The sequence below is a fragment of the Pempheris klunzingeri genome, chromosome 10 (assembly GCF_042242105.1).
Source record: "Pempheris klunzingeri isolate RE-2024b chromosome 10, fPemKlu1.hap1, whole genome shotgun sequence".
NCBI classification, from domain to species: Eukaryota; Metazoa; Chordata; class Actinopteri; order Acropomatiformes; family Pempheridae; genus Pempheris; species Pempheris klunzingeri.
In genome coordinates this window covers 19,896,855-19,911,199 of record NC_092021.1, presented here as the reverse complement: position 1 = coordinate 19,911,199, position 14,345 = coordinate 19,896,855, and the positions used below count along the sequence as shown (strand labels likewise).

The window sequence follows — 14,345 nt, the reverse complement described above, 5'->3', positions numbered from 1 at the left end:
AAAGACTTTGTACCAGCAAAACAGCCACCACTGTCACGCAATCCTTTAGTTATTAAGGAAAGCCAATGCCTCTAAACACAGCAACCACGGTAATTACAGAGGTGATAATTTCAATTAAGGAATAATGAACAGACATTATAGAGTCATTTAAAAAAGAATTGTAAGAAATACCTGCTCATCACCAGTTACCAGAGTCAAAATGTGGCCCACAAATAGCTTGTTTTTAGGGTTGAAAGAATCAATCAATTAGTCCAGGAAAAACTTATCAAATAGTCAATAAGTATTATTTTATTTATTATTTAGCAAGACAGAATGTGGTTTAAGTTTTTCAAATGTGATGACATGCTTCTCTCTTTTTATATGTTAATCGGTTTAATGAGTTTGGGGTTTTAACTCTTAGTCAGACAAAACCAAAAATGTATCAGCATCATACTGGGCTCCCAGCACCTGTGATGGAAGGTTTTAATTATTTTCCGACATATTATGGAAAGAAATATTCAGATTAATCTACAATATATAAGTAATTGTGAGTGGTAACCCTACTTAATTTGTCTGTCCAACAGCTTGAGATACAGTCACATGCAGAAATCGAAAAGAAAGCATCAAACTGTAACACTGAAGAAGCTGTAACCAGGAAATGTTTTATATTTGTATTTTAGAAAATACTCACTTATCAATATTGTTATCAGTAATAAAGTTAATAATGTAATGTATTAGTTGACTACTCAGGTAAGTGACTAATCATTTCAGATGCACATGCACACATACAAACAGGTCAAACACATACTGTACACAGACATTTCCCCACTCTCCTAATGGCCTTCAGTGCTTAACAGACTTTAAATGGCTGATGAGAAACAACCAGAGAGTCAATCAGCACAATTATCTCCCGTCTCTTCAACATACTGTCGGGGCTCAAGACTGTAAACCACCAATTAAGCCTCATCTAGCGCTAAAGCCATTACAAGGGAATAGATAATGCTCTTGCTTTCCTGTCCATCAAACACTGTTGCTTATTAGTGAACGTAGAGCAGCGATTTCTAAGCATGCGGGGTATCACATGATGTGGTTCTTGATAAAAATAAACTATGTTTATAGTCAGCAGTCAGGACAGTCTCCTGTCTGGTAAACTTCCCTTCCTTGTAAGAGCCAGTTAGTGTTAGTTTTTGATAGAAGAGCCTACTGGAGTTTTATGGCACATTATTGACTGTGTCTAAAGAGAGGTTGAAGGTCAAGAGCTACATATTGACCCTCTGGCAGTTAAAGATAAAAGCAAAGCATTTGTTAGGCAATAGAGCCACTGGGAATCAATAGTACTGTTGTACCATTACAGGATTCGTCAGGAACAACCACTGTTTAAGTCTGTGTGTGAAGTCCATGTTTACACTGTGTTAGTTTTGATCATACAGTGATACCTGTAAAATCCAAACCGCTGTTATATTGCTTGGTTCAAAGCAACCAGACTCCATAGACAAAAACAGTAATTTTAACCACAGAAAACTGGAGTTGCTCGTCTGGTTGTTGAGACGTTGGTGTTTTAAAACATTAGTTTGGACACCAAAGTCACACAACAACACAAACAAATTAATTGATCAAGGAAGCGGTCGACCCACAATTCCCCTGTTCTATGAAGTTTTTTGAATGACTCCAAATTACAGAATTATCCTTTAAAGCTCTAAAACTGCTGGGATGGCAACCAATCTGATGGTTTGAGATGATTTCCTGCTGAGCTGATAAATACTATAAAGCAAGGGCGGCTGCTATGGTATTTCTATTCTTAAAAATGTGCGATCACATTGTGCAGTTTCATTTTATTCAGTGATAAACCAGAAAAAAGCAAGAACATACATAGATAGCACCGAGTTAAATGATCGTATCAAGGGCATTCGAGTATTCGGTGTATTGAGGTGTTGCTGCAGGTTTACACGAATGTTTATCTCTGTTGTAATGCAGTTGAAAATAAGTACTGGTCATCACAGAGATTTATATCCACTGAATGATTTACAAACCTACAGTAGATCAGCTATATGCTTGTCCCACAGCGGCAATAGTAATTTTCTCACTATGTTAAATCTTTCCATGTCAGTTGGTGTTTAATTGCTGATCTCAAGTTTTGGTGTTGGAATGTGTGTGTGTGTGTGTGTGTGTGTGTGTGTGTGTGTGTGTGTGTGTATGTTTTGTATGCCATCATCCTATCGGGAGGCTGCTGATGGGTAAATGGAGAGTGGGCACGAGGCAAAATCGACTGTCATTTTGTGGAAAATTGTAAAACAGCTGTTCAAGACATATGTGGAGTTTCCATGGCAACCAGATAGGAACTGGTAGCAGAGTGGAAAAGACGAACAGATGAATAGAGGCTGAGAGAGAAAAAAAGCAAACGCTTAATAAGCTAAAGATTGATACGACGACATGCGCCAGGAACCACAAGTCAGAGAGGAGTTCAAAAACTAATAAGGACTCTTGTTGTAATTCAGATTGACACATATTGCGTCCTCAGCCCACCTGTGTATGGGGACCTCTCTTACCAGCATAGAAAATGACAAAGTAGCCTTGACAGTCCTCTGAAAAAGGGCCTTTAGATATACTTTGCTCCTATGCTGAAGCATAATATCACAAACCATGTGCATGATAACAATATTATTCATTGTTGAACTTGTTGAAGTAGATATGATGCACCAGCTGAATGAGCATGTTCTGCAGATACAGTACAAGATTAAATTACTTTTCTTCAGCCTCTTTTTTCGATTCTTCAGCTCATCTTTATCTTACTGGACCATGATATTCCATGAATTTGATCAAAATCCCTGTAATGCATCCTCCATAATAAGCCACTTACAGCAGTACTGCCATTTTTTTCATCTAACAACGCGACATATTCTCCCCATGTACAGCGTCATTCCAGCCCCATATGAGATTCAGTTCAAATCCCTCACCCTTATAAATGCTTCTGTCTCTTCGGTCCTTATCACACAGTCGCAGTCACAAGAGGCATCGTCTCACCTCACCGCTCCATGTTTCTGAAATGAGCTTTGGCATTTTTCCTTTGTTTCGATCCTGATGAGAAAAAAGTACTGTACTGGTTTTCCAATAATGCTTAACTCTAAATGCAGATTATCATATGATGAGTTCTGTAAAATGGATCAGGCATCTCCTCCCCACTTGTTCAGCAATGAGAGGATTTTGCGGATTTCAGGTGTTCAAAGTCTCAGCAACGACGCCATACATCAGAAGCAAACACACCAGGGTGTTAATGCATTTTTCCCCAAGATAACATTTGCTTAAATACTTCAATAACTACTCTGTAAAAGCCTGCCAGACATGCTAAATCACAGCACTGTGTAAATAGCCTCTATGATTCAGAAAACTAATTCCAAAAACCAAACCTTTGCACTCATGATGAATGAGTCATGAAATTAACATGTCATTGTATTGTAGCACATTGCACTGTGCATTGTATTGTACTACCATAGTTGCAGTGTTCCTTTCAGGCTAGAAATTATCAACTTGGTGGATATCTCACTGCTGGAACGACACTATGTGTTGTTTTGCTAATAAGTACTTGTGAAGTCTCCTCAGGAAATCCGGCATACACACTGACTGGGAAAATGCAATTGCTTGTTTGTGAGCAGTGGAGGGAAACACTTGAGGGACTGCAGAGAGTGAATGTGTTTTAATCCATTCTCTGTGATTGTTGTATTTGGGAAATAAGTGTTATTACACTCTTCCCTCTTGGTTTTAATGTTAATTGAAATACTCAAATATAAAAGGAGAATGTCTAAATTGAATTTCAACTTTGAACTGCGCAATGTAGATCTCTCCAAGAAAGCGAGCTCACAAAGTATTTTTATTTTCTCATACCTCCTTTGCTCCCTCTCATATTGACCTGTTCTGGCGAACCTCCAGAGGAATGATGATGAGTCATCGGATGAACAAAAGGTTTAATATTAGAAACTCAGGTAGAAACCACAGCCAGAGAAAAGTTCCAATATGCTGCCTGATGATGCAGCTGACATTCAAAGGATCCCTGCTGTATCACAGCGAGAGTCGTAAGGTTTTAAATTGTAAAAGATATCGTGACATTCTTCTCTACCACCTCTGTGGGTCTAGGCCCCGTTCCTTCAAAAATATGACAGGTGTTTGATGTGCCTTTAATCTCAGCGGGATCTATTGCAGAGAAATATCAATGTATTCCTCCCACACCCAAACCTATATATGTATATGTACATTTTAAAGTTTTAAGTATAGCTTAGCTTATAGCTGGTATAACTGCACTTGACACTGAAACAGAAAACTGTTCCGATTTAAATCTGCACAGATTTTGATGCAGAGCTTCCAATTTCTTTTTTCAATGACTGGTGATTTTCTATGTTCTTATTTAACTGTTGTTCAGAGGTTCTTACAATTTTCAGTCTGGTTGAACCATTCTACAGCATTTTGCTCTCCATGTGCAAAACATTACCGCCCATACAAAATAACATCTATTTGTACAGGGGACTTCACACTTTAAAAATAGAGAGCAGTGTTCCCAGCCGTCTGACTGTACTGAATCAAGGTTTTGTGGCAGGTGTTACAATGTGACATGTTTTCTCCACTGAACAAGACACCCGGGTGTTGGATCAGCGTGAGGTGGTGATGGCAAGCTGACTGATAAATAAGACTTAATGTGTGGGGGTTCCTACTACGGTGCAAGACACCACTACTACTCTGAGTGGTACACTGATATTCATCCTCTGCTGTGGTTCAACTTAATCTGCATTAACACATTCTTTTTTATTTATAAACCTATGGTGAACATTGATCTGGGATCGATGCTGAGGACTGTGAGGAACTTTGACCACCAGTGCCGCCATGGTGAAGAATTCCTCGGAGTTCAAAATGTGTTTAGAGGTTACATTCAGAGGGCAAAGGCCTGTTTGAACTTCCAGAAATTTTGCTGCTCTTTTTGTTAAGAGGCTTTTCTGCTCCAATCTGGAGACGGACACATCAACACAAATGGCTGAACATTGTATTTCCCTGTGCATTGTGCACATGGAGTTCTTATTTTGGCCATGGTGTGATTCAGTTTTATTAACTGTGTCTAAAGCAGTGCTCCATAACAATACATTACACTGAAAGCTATTACTGTTGCCTCTGCTTGCTTCACTTCCTCACTATGGAGAGCTGATTAGAGTCAGTGAGTCCCTGACTGTATGGTGCCTGCAGGATGGATCTATACACACTGATCAATTATGGGAGGTGGCAACTCAGAGGACTCTTGTACAGTATGTGCATGCACAAATATACAGTAAACCTCCCACATGTAAAGTAATTACACTTCCATAAAGGGGCAGACATCTAAACGCCTGCACAGATAAACACACATATTCTCACACAGAAATACACACAACCTGTGTGTCATCCCAACCAGCATTGCTCCTGGCTTGGTTCAGCGTCCTTGAACAGCATTGGGAATGTTTGTGGGTGGGTAGAAAGAGACAATCTTTTGTGCCAGAAAGAACATTTTGACGTTTGACTTCAGGGCAGTGCTAGATAAAGATATTAGGAGTCATTCTTTTGGGGAACATGAATGTCTTTCGTGGTTATCCATCCAGGTTGGTGATACTTCTTCTTTTTACACGCTAACCACATACGCAAAAGCACATACAAACATGTTGACACAACAACAAACCACTTTAACACTGAAACTAAACAAATACAGCAATGCCTGATAAATTAGCAGATATGTTCATCAATCTAAAATGTGATAACTGCATCAGAGGAATCAGGATGCAAACTCAAGCTACTTGCAATACCAGAGCTGATGAGGTTGTGATGTGATGTTTTGCTCAGGAATACGAACGGACCGACAGTGGCATCCAACCTGTTAAGATGATACAGGATGGGTTTTCAAACCATGCAAGTAGCATCAAAAATAATTCCCAGATGATGTGATGCAACAGTCCACTTAGACTCTCACTGGCAGGTGTTTCTATCACCATCAGATGACTTAAAAAACGTCTCTCCTTAAAAGGAATCTTAAATTCATGCTCACCTTTTGTTATGACTTTATTTATGAATAACTTACATAAATTCTGAACCTTTCTCACGTGGTGTTTCGCCAGGAATAGGGTTAGGCATAATAACAATTGATTGTAGGTTCCTCGGCTACGAGGGCAACAGCTGCTGATGTTCCATTCGTGTGTTGCTTTGATGAAGTTAAAGAGATTGGTTTGGGAAAAGCAATTTCAACAAATGTCACAGTGCAAGTCAGCCAGATGTTTGCATATGACAGATAGGAATGGAGACTGGGAATGAGGTATCATATGCTGCTATATAGGACTGTGTGCTATTGGTACTTTTTCACCTTAACCCTGTAATGCTCTCCCTGAGGAACCTGATGCTTCTCTCCTGCTGCCTTTCAATTTCTTTTGCTTGTCATTTTTCCATTTTCTCACTGTGTTCAGCCTTTCATCGTTTCACTCAAGACAACTGATAAGAAAATCCTAGTGACTGTGTGTGTGTGTGTGTGTGTGTGTGTGTGTGTGTGTGTGTGTGACATCTCTGATTACCTAACTGCGTTGTCAGCATACTATCTATGAATCTAATTCTCAAGTCAGCTCACTAAAAACAGGGTTTAATTGGGACATAACAAAGGTTAGCCCAATCTCTCATTCTATTTCCCCCTCATTTTTTGTTTCTTTTGCCATTTTTCTGGATTTAATTAATCTCTCTTGCACACTCGCACATTCTGAGCGGCAGCGATGAGTCACCAAAACATCTTTCCATCTTTTTTTTTGTTTTTTTTTAATTTTTCATCACCATCTGGAGGCACGAGGGAGAAAATTGAAAACTGATCAAGTTGAGACATGCACAGTTCATTCAAGATAACAGCAATATTAAAAGATATCTTGTCTATCAGCTAACAGGCGTTCATTTTGGTTGGCCTCTTGGGATGTTTCGACACGGTCCATCAGTCTCATTTCACACTACACTTTCATCTTGTGGATCTCCTTCAGTAATAATACTGAGATCATGAAATAATCAAGAAATCGTCATATCTTTCTGGCAGCCATATCTGGCATAGCTTGCATCATAAACAGGAAATTAGAAATCACAAATCCCGTATAACATTTCTGGTGAGGTCTGCTTTCCAAGCAATAGACTAGGTTAACTTGGTACTCTCCACGAGTCAAACGTAAAATCATTTATTCTGTTAACCCTATCCACCAGATTAACCCCTGGACTCTCACTGCAGTTTACTAAGTCCCTCTTCTCTTAACATTGTTCTGCAGTAAGGGGAAAAGATCCAGAAATGTTCTCACATTACTTTAGGGAGATTCCAAGCCTGAGGCAAATCTTATCACTCTATACAGAAGGAGAAGAGAGCTAACTCCAGCGACGACGGTGATAAAGCTGTTATCACTCAACTCATCAGCACCAGTGAGGAATGCTCAGGAACTACTGTCAAGATGTAGTAAGTGCTGATCCACCCAAAAAAGTGTTACCTCAAAGTGACACCACCATACAGACAGAAGAACAAGACAGGCCAACACAGAGAAACTTAAGTGTTACTGTTAGAAGTGAATCTGTCCCTCATGTGGCGACCGCTGCATGTGAGTCTACTATTTTGTTTCATCTAGGTCCAGATCTTGCCTTGAACACGACCAGAGGGTCTGAAGGCCTTTCCATAGCAAAACAAACGGTAGCCAGTTCAGTGGTAGGTGGGCATTAGGTAGCAGATCTGATTCATGCCAAGCCAAGGAACCGTGGTTTCAGTCTGGGTGTTGCAATGGCACACCAGCTGCTCCCACAGACCCCAGCTGAACCTCATTGGCAGCCAGAGAATGGAGATTAACACAGTGACCTGCAAAGACTGCTTGTAGGACTGACACAGATACACCGGGACAGCTGGGTAAATGACGGGCATAGACAAAAAGGAAGACCGTGAGTTTAGCTTAGGAGTTTGGTGACTATGTGCTCTTTCAAAACAAGCCTGAGTGCTTCAGTATGTCTCTACAGGGAGCCATGGGGCCTTGGTTGTGACTATTTTCTGTGTGCCTGAGAAAAGAAGTCCTTTTGTTCAATGGACAGTGGATAAAAGTCCAAACGTATACCACACAAACATACACTGCCAGACACAAAGAAATCCTGTCAGACACAATTACAGACACAGAAAGGCACACAGTGGCTTTTTTTCTAGATGTTTACTAAAAACATGATCATTCCATCGTCATAAAGAAGGTTCAGCAATTCTTCTTTTCAGTCATTTCTTAAATGCTTCAATGCATGCATTTTGATAGTTATTATCCTTATTGTTAGCTTGCTAATTCTGGGTGTTAGTATTTGCCAGCTCCTCTTTGTTTGAATAAAATGGCTGAATGCCCAGTACTCACTGTTTCTGGGCCAATAATTTAACATGCTAATGTTTGTTTTGATGCATTACTTTGTGTTTGTGTTGCAAATGTGAAAAACACACATGAAACTATGAGCGACACAACACAGTGGAAACTGCTTCCAGTGATCATCTCTGTCAAGGTCAAACTGATCACTATAAATGGATGATTATTATAGCCGACTTTTGTCCTATTCTTTATTTCTCGTGTAGATAACACCTAATTTCCATTTCCATTTTAATTAAAGTAATGAAACGGACAGCTTCGCTATTTATAACATTACATTACGTGACTGGGCATTTTCAATCCACTCGAAGCGGGCAGCTTCAACCACAGGTGCTTTCACTGTGCGCATTCATTTTCTGTCTGCATCACTAGCAGCCGTGACTGTTTCTCCTTGTCAGAGTAGCCTGAGGAGCACCAAGTTTTGCTACTGCATCTCCTTGACTCTTTTTTGGCAGGTATTGAGGAGACTATCATTTAATTGAGAGAAAATTACTTTACTTCTCCAGTCATGATTTCAATGTAGACACAGCAGAAAGCTCAGGTAACCAGCCGGAGGCTACTGCACAGCAAAGTATCATGAGAGTAAAGTAAAGTAAAAAAAAAAAAGTTAATACGAAAGTGAATTGCCATAATTAGAATTTTTCCCAAATGTTGTCATGTGTGAAAATATCCAAAATGAACATTGTAAGCGGACTACTTGATTACCATAAGTGGATTATTTGAACAGCATTTATGCAGGAATGATTCTGTCCCAAGCTTTTTGATCCATATAAGCAGCTGATCACTGTAACCATGATCACTACAAGCTGTTTCCACTGTATTAATCTCACAAGCTAACAACTCTTCACTGCCGTGTCAGCAAGCTCCAGCAATCAGGCAAGATGCTGTGTCATATGCTCCGTTGTTACTTTGGCCTGTGTTTATCTTTGAAGAATATCTCAAACACCCTTGTCACTGCCTCTGAATAGTGCAGGTGACAGAGGAAATAAAGTGAATGGGCTTCTTTTGCCACCAACAAAAAGCGATTGCCATTCTGTGGGATTGCAGTTTGCTCTCAACGGCAGACATTATCATCCCTGTTGATGTATTTTTGTCCTTGAGAGCTGTTTGTATCGGGATAAAAGCTTCACTCTGTTCCCCTCAGTCAAGTGGACACCTTCCAGCAAAACAAATTGTGTGACCTGCAGTCAGCAGCACTGTTTTGGCCTGCCGTGTGTGGGTGTGTGTGTGTGTGTGTGTGTGTGTGTGAAAAAGACAGTGACAGGTCAATATACTTTAAGTCAGGCAAATCTAGTAGCAAGTCCTGAACCTCAAATGTTTACCGTGTACACACCCTTTCACTCAACCACAAACGAGACATACACCCTCAAACCTGCACCCACATAACACACCTTCTTTGTCGTCATGGCGATTAATGGCATCCTGTATGACATCGGCGAGGCTAAAGCGGACGTGGGGCTTCTTGCGGTGGGCGGGTGGGGCTCGAACCTTGACCCCACCTTGCTGGCGCTGAAGGCTCTTTTCCCTCTCGTAGTATGCCCGTATTTGGTCGCAGCGCATCCTCCTGACCAGCCGCTGGCGCTGGCCAATGGGGAGAGACTCCAGAAGACACTGGTCTATCTCCATGTTCTGACGAAAGACATTACATAGCTGGAAACAACCTAGAGAGAAGAATACGAGAGAGTGAGACAATGATAATGATGTTTAGTGTCAGAACATTATATGGCTCGATAAAATCAGATGCAAACGTTATGTATTCATGCTGTACTTATCTTCACTCAAGCTCTGATAGCCAAGCTTAGAGTGAGGAAGACAATCTGGTGAATCACTGGAAACACTGCACTCTAGAGTATTTACTCTAATGAAGTTTAGAACTGAGCTAATAAGACAAGACCAAGATGATAAAAACATCTCCGTCAGTCTCATCTTCAGGCAGAACTGTCTTGTGTTACTGTTTTGCGTGCGTGCATGAGTGTGTCTGCAGTTTGACCAGCTGTGTGTGGGTAATTATTCAGCATCTGTACTGTAAAGGAGGTTTGCTGCGTCTGTTTAGCCGTGGGGTGAGTTGAGAGAAGCATCACAGCGTTTTGTGCGTTGTCTCTCCTGTCCCAACAGTGTGTAGCGATTCTCCTGACTCCGCATAATCTCTCTGCCTCTCAGTGGAACTTAGCCAAACAGATCTCTCCGCAAGGCAGCTGCTAGACCTATTATAGTCTGCTCGGATGATTAGGATGTACAGCGCTTGTGCAGCAGGTGGGCTCGCAAAGAAATTCACTGATTGTGCTCGGGTAAAAATCAAGAGATACACTTTGTACAAAAGAAACATTTTACATGAGGTAGGTTTTAAGTAAAAGTATGTACATCTGGCGTTGACAGCATTGATACTTTGACAAATTCAGGTCACAGCCACACCAAAAGATGAGCGAAATATGAAGAGGGGGATGTCTTTGCAGAAATAGCGCGTTATGTTTTTTTTGCATCTCTCTTTTGTCCCTGCTGTCTCTTTATCTCATTCTTGCTTTTATCAAACTCATCTTTCCTGTGCTACTCTTGTCCTTTTATGCACATTTTGTTTGAAGTATTCCCTCCTTGGAGCATGTTTGTCTCTCCACTGACCTCCAGCGGTTCTCTTTGACTTTATTATATCTCTCTTTCTCTGTCAGGTGGAACATATTGTTAGTGGGACACCTTTGAAGTGCTACATCTCGTCCCCGTGTTTTCCCCACCCCTGTCTGGCTCTTTCTCACTACTTTATTATCTCTGTGCAACAGTCTTTGAACAGTGCAGACATCCAGTAGGGAAAAGCAGCACAACAATAAAACACGGCCTTGCCAGTGCTCCAGTGGACATTAGCTGACTGTTGCTACTTTGTGTCTACTTTCTACAGTAGACTGCTGTTTCTCATCTGCAAGGGCCGAGGTGTGATTTGACCAGATGACTATCGGGTAGAGACAAAGCCATGCAAGCAGACAAATAGAGCTGCAGTGTCTCTATGTGCTTTTTTTCTGCTTGATATATATCGAAACATTCATTAAAACACCTGCCCCCTCCATCCCGGTTTGGCACACACACACACACCTCCTGCACAATACACTAGTGCCATCTGCTCTGGTTAGACATGCAAAAAAGGTTCTTTTGTGTTCAAGTTCCAGACAAGGGGGGTCATTATTATACACTTCATGCCAGGTGTCTGCTTCAACTGTATTTTTTTTAGGAACTTGGCTGTGGGTTGATGAGACCCACACATACAAAACACAAAAACACATTCAACCTACTGCCTTTTCTAATATCAAGCCACTCCATCTCTTCACAGTCCAGCTTCCTCAATCCCTTCTTATTGCCTTATTTTTTCTTCTACCTCTTACCTTCTCTTCTCAGAAGCCGCAGAATGTGACTTGCAGTACTAGTTGTGGTACGTGTTCAGTCTGTGTTCACAGTAGACAACTCTAAGAGTGTGTGCACTGATATAAGTTGCCGTATCGTATGCTGACACATAGCTCACTGCAGAGCTCGTCACTACCCCTAGAGGATTAGGCTATATTATATGTACAGCCTTTGTCTTTCTTCCTCTTTTTAACACATAGGTAGGAGTGAGTGAGAGCAAATAACAGAGACCATCAAGCACATCAGCTCTGTCATTTTACAACACATAATGTGGACATGGTGACCTCTGTCTGTCTCCATCTCTGCCTTGACTCTGTGGCCGTCAACTCCTGCTTGGTTTGGCTCCTCGCATCCTTTACACTCCCAGCTAACCTCATATGTCATCTAATAAAGATGCTTTCAAGGCTACAGTCGCATCAACCCATAAAGTCCCAACACATGACAGGCGCCGCGCAGACGTTGCTGTATGTAATGTGGCTGAATTTGTAACATTTCCAGAACCATTTCTTTGTCTTCTGTTATTTGATTAAAACATTAAATACGACCAACACTGACAGCAAAGATCAATGAAAATTTACTCTCAGTCAATAAATACTTGAATTTCCATTTTTCACATGAACAATGTGTAAATTCACATCATTCTTATGATTTTGACACATAATATTTGATCAGTAGTTTGAGGGAGGCAAAATGTCTGCTCTGTCAAACAAAAATAACATGTTACAATATGATTGAGGTCTCTGAATACATAGATGACAAGTGAAAGAGAATGGGAAAGGACTAAGTCTGAGTCTGAATGGAAAAAGAGTTGAATGAATCTGAGAGAGATGGAGAGAATGCAGAGACTGAAAGCGAGAGACGGGGGAAAAGCAGGGGCTTTCTTCTCCTGCCATCCCATCTCCAGGCTATCAGTTATTGATTGAATGTGGAACATCCCATGCAGGCTCCAGCTAATAACACTGACGGCACTGCAGTGGCTTGTAAATTAGAAAATAGCATAAAAAACACATGCACAAACGCACACACAGGCTGGAAACTGCAGACACCACAAATGTGCAGGATATAAATGAATGTATATGGAAGGGATAGATTTAGGGGCGAGACAGGCAGGGTTCTTATAGCCAAGGAGAGACTTTATGACAGCCTTCATCACCTTTATCACACAAGTCTCTTATTTGTCTCTCATTCCTTCCTTCCTTGCTATTACAATATAGCAAATATCAGCATCACTCTCACTCATCCCTCCCTGCTCATCATTCTTTGCGCCACTTGGCTGCATTCCTCACATGTCACTCATCCCATCCTCACCTCCTTTTCATTTCCCAAACCTGCCATTCCCTCCCTAACTCGAACGCTCCTCTAAATCACCCTCACTTTCTCTCCATCTGTCCTTCTCTCTCTGCAATGAATTTTCTCTCTCCGTCAGTCTGTCAATGTGTTATGAATATGCCGGACACTCATGGGATCTGTATGTTCGTGGCTCTATTATATCTTTAATTCCCTCTGCCACTACCTGCCGCATTCACCGGTCAACTTCACACATCTGCAGCAGCTCCCTGCAGCAGGCTCACACACCCACTTACTGCACACTCACACACACACGCATTGGGACACAAAAACCCATCTGAAGTTTAGATTCTGCTGCTGTGTTGGCAGCTGGTGACCAGAATTCCTAAGCGTCTAAACTCATATGGTATATTACGCGCCTCATATATGATAAATGCAAATACAACAGGCACACACCCATAGCTGTGGCATGCACAAGTACACCTGCACACATACTTGCATGCACATATAAAGGGATGGTGAAAGGCTACTTACAGCATTTGATGAAATGGTAGTGAGACATTTTCTGAATAAATTAGACAGTCCGCCAGTCAGGTAAAAAGGCTGACAGGCTGACAGGCAAAAATGTAGGCAGAGAGTCAGTAAAGTCAAGCAGGAAGGCGAACAGTAGGTAGCTACAGGTTCCAGCAAAACTAACTAATGCAGAGCTCGTAACCCGGCAGGATGCATTATTAATCTGGCTCCCTGCATGCTATCCTAACTCCGTTCCTCTGTCTGCATTATTCACCGCCAGCGTAGCAGCAGCTCCGGTTGCAGCCCATGCAGTATCTACATGTGCACAGACCCAGACTCGCACGCACACACACACACACGCACGCACACACACGCACACACGCACACACTCACACAGACATTCACTCCCACGATCAGCCCGTCGGCAAGGGGAGCTGCGGCTGTTTCTAGCTCTCCTCGCCTACAGCCAGATAACCGCCGCACAACGTCTTCCCAGCCATGACCGACGCACGTGCTCCATTGGCGTCACTGACTGACAGCCGGCTCAGCCCACCTCCCGCTCAACACACCCCCAATGACGCAATGCTCTTCACCTCCATACACACCCCCTTACCAGTTTCCTATCACAGACACATGCGCGCACGCACACACACACACACACACACACACACACACACACACACACACACATACATGCAGTGACTCATAAGCATTCACACATCTTTGGACTATCCTCCTTCTTTGCCAAAAGAAGAAAAAGGAGGGGGTGGGATTAATTGTGCC

General features: G+C 41.7%; 1 protein-coding gene across 1 annotated transcript in view; it reads right to left on the bottom strand.

Moving 5' to 3' along the window:
* Window positions 1-13,611, bottom strand: part of myo16 (myosin XVI) — a 76,763-nt gene extending 63,152 nt beyond the window's left edge. Inside the window, exons 1-2 of the mRNA XM_070837955.1 lie at window positions 13,584-13,611; window positions 9,770-10,039 (exon numbers count right to left, since the gene is read on the bottom strand). Of these exons, the coding sequence (XP_070694056.1) occupies window positions 9,770-10,039; window positions 13,584-13,611 (298 nt within the window). The remainder of the gene's footprint in view (window positions 1-9,769; window positions 10,040-13,583) is intronic.
* Between the last annotated feature and the right edge of the window lie 734 nt (window positions 13,612-14,345).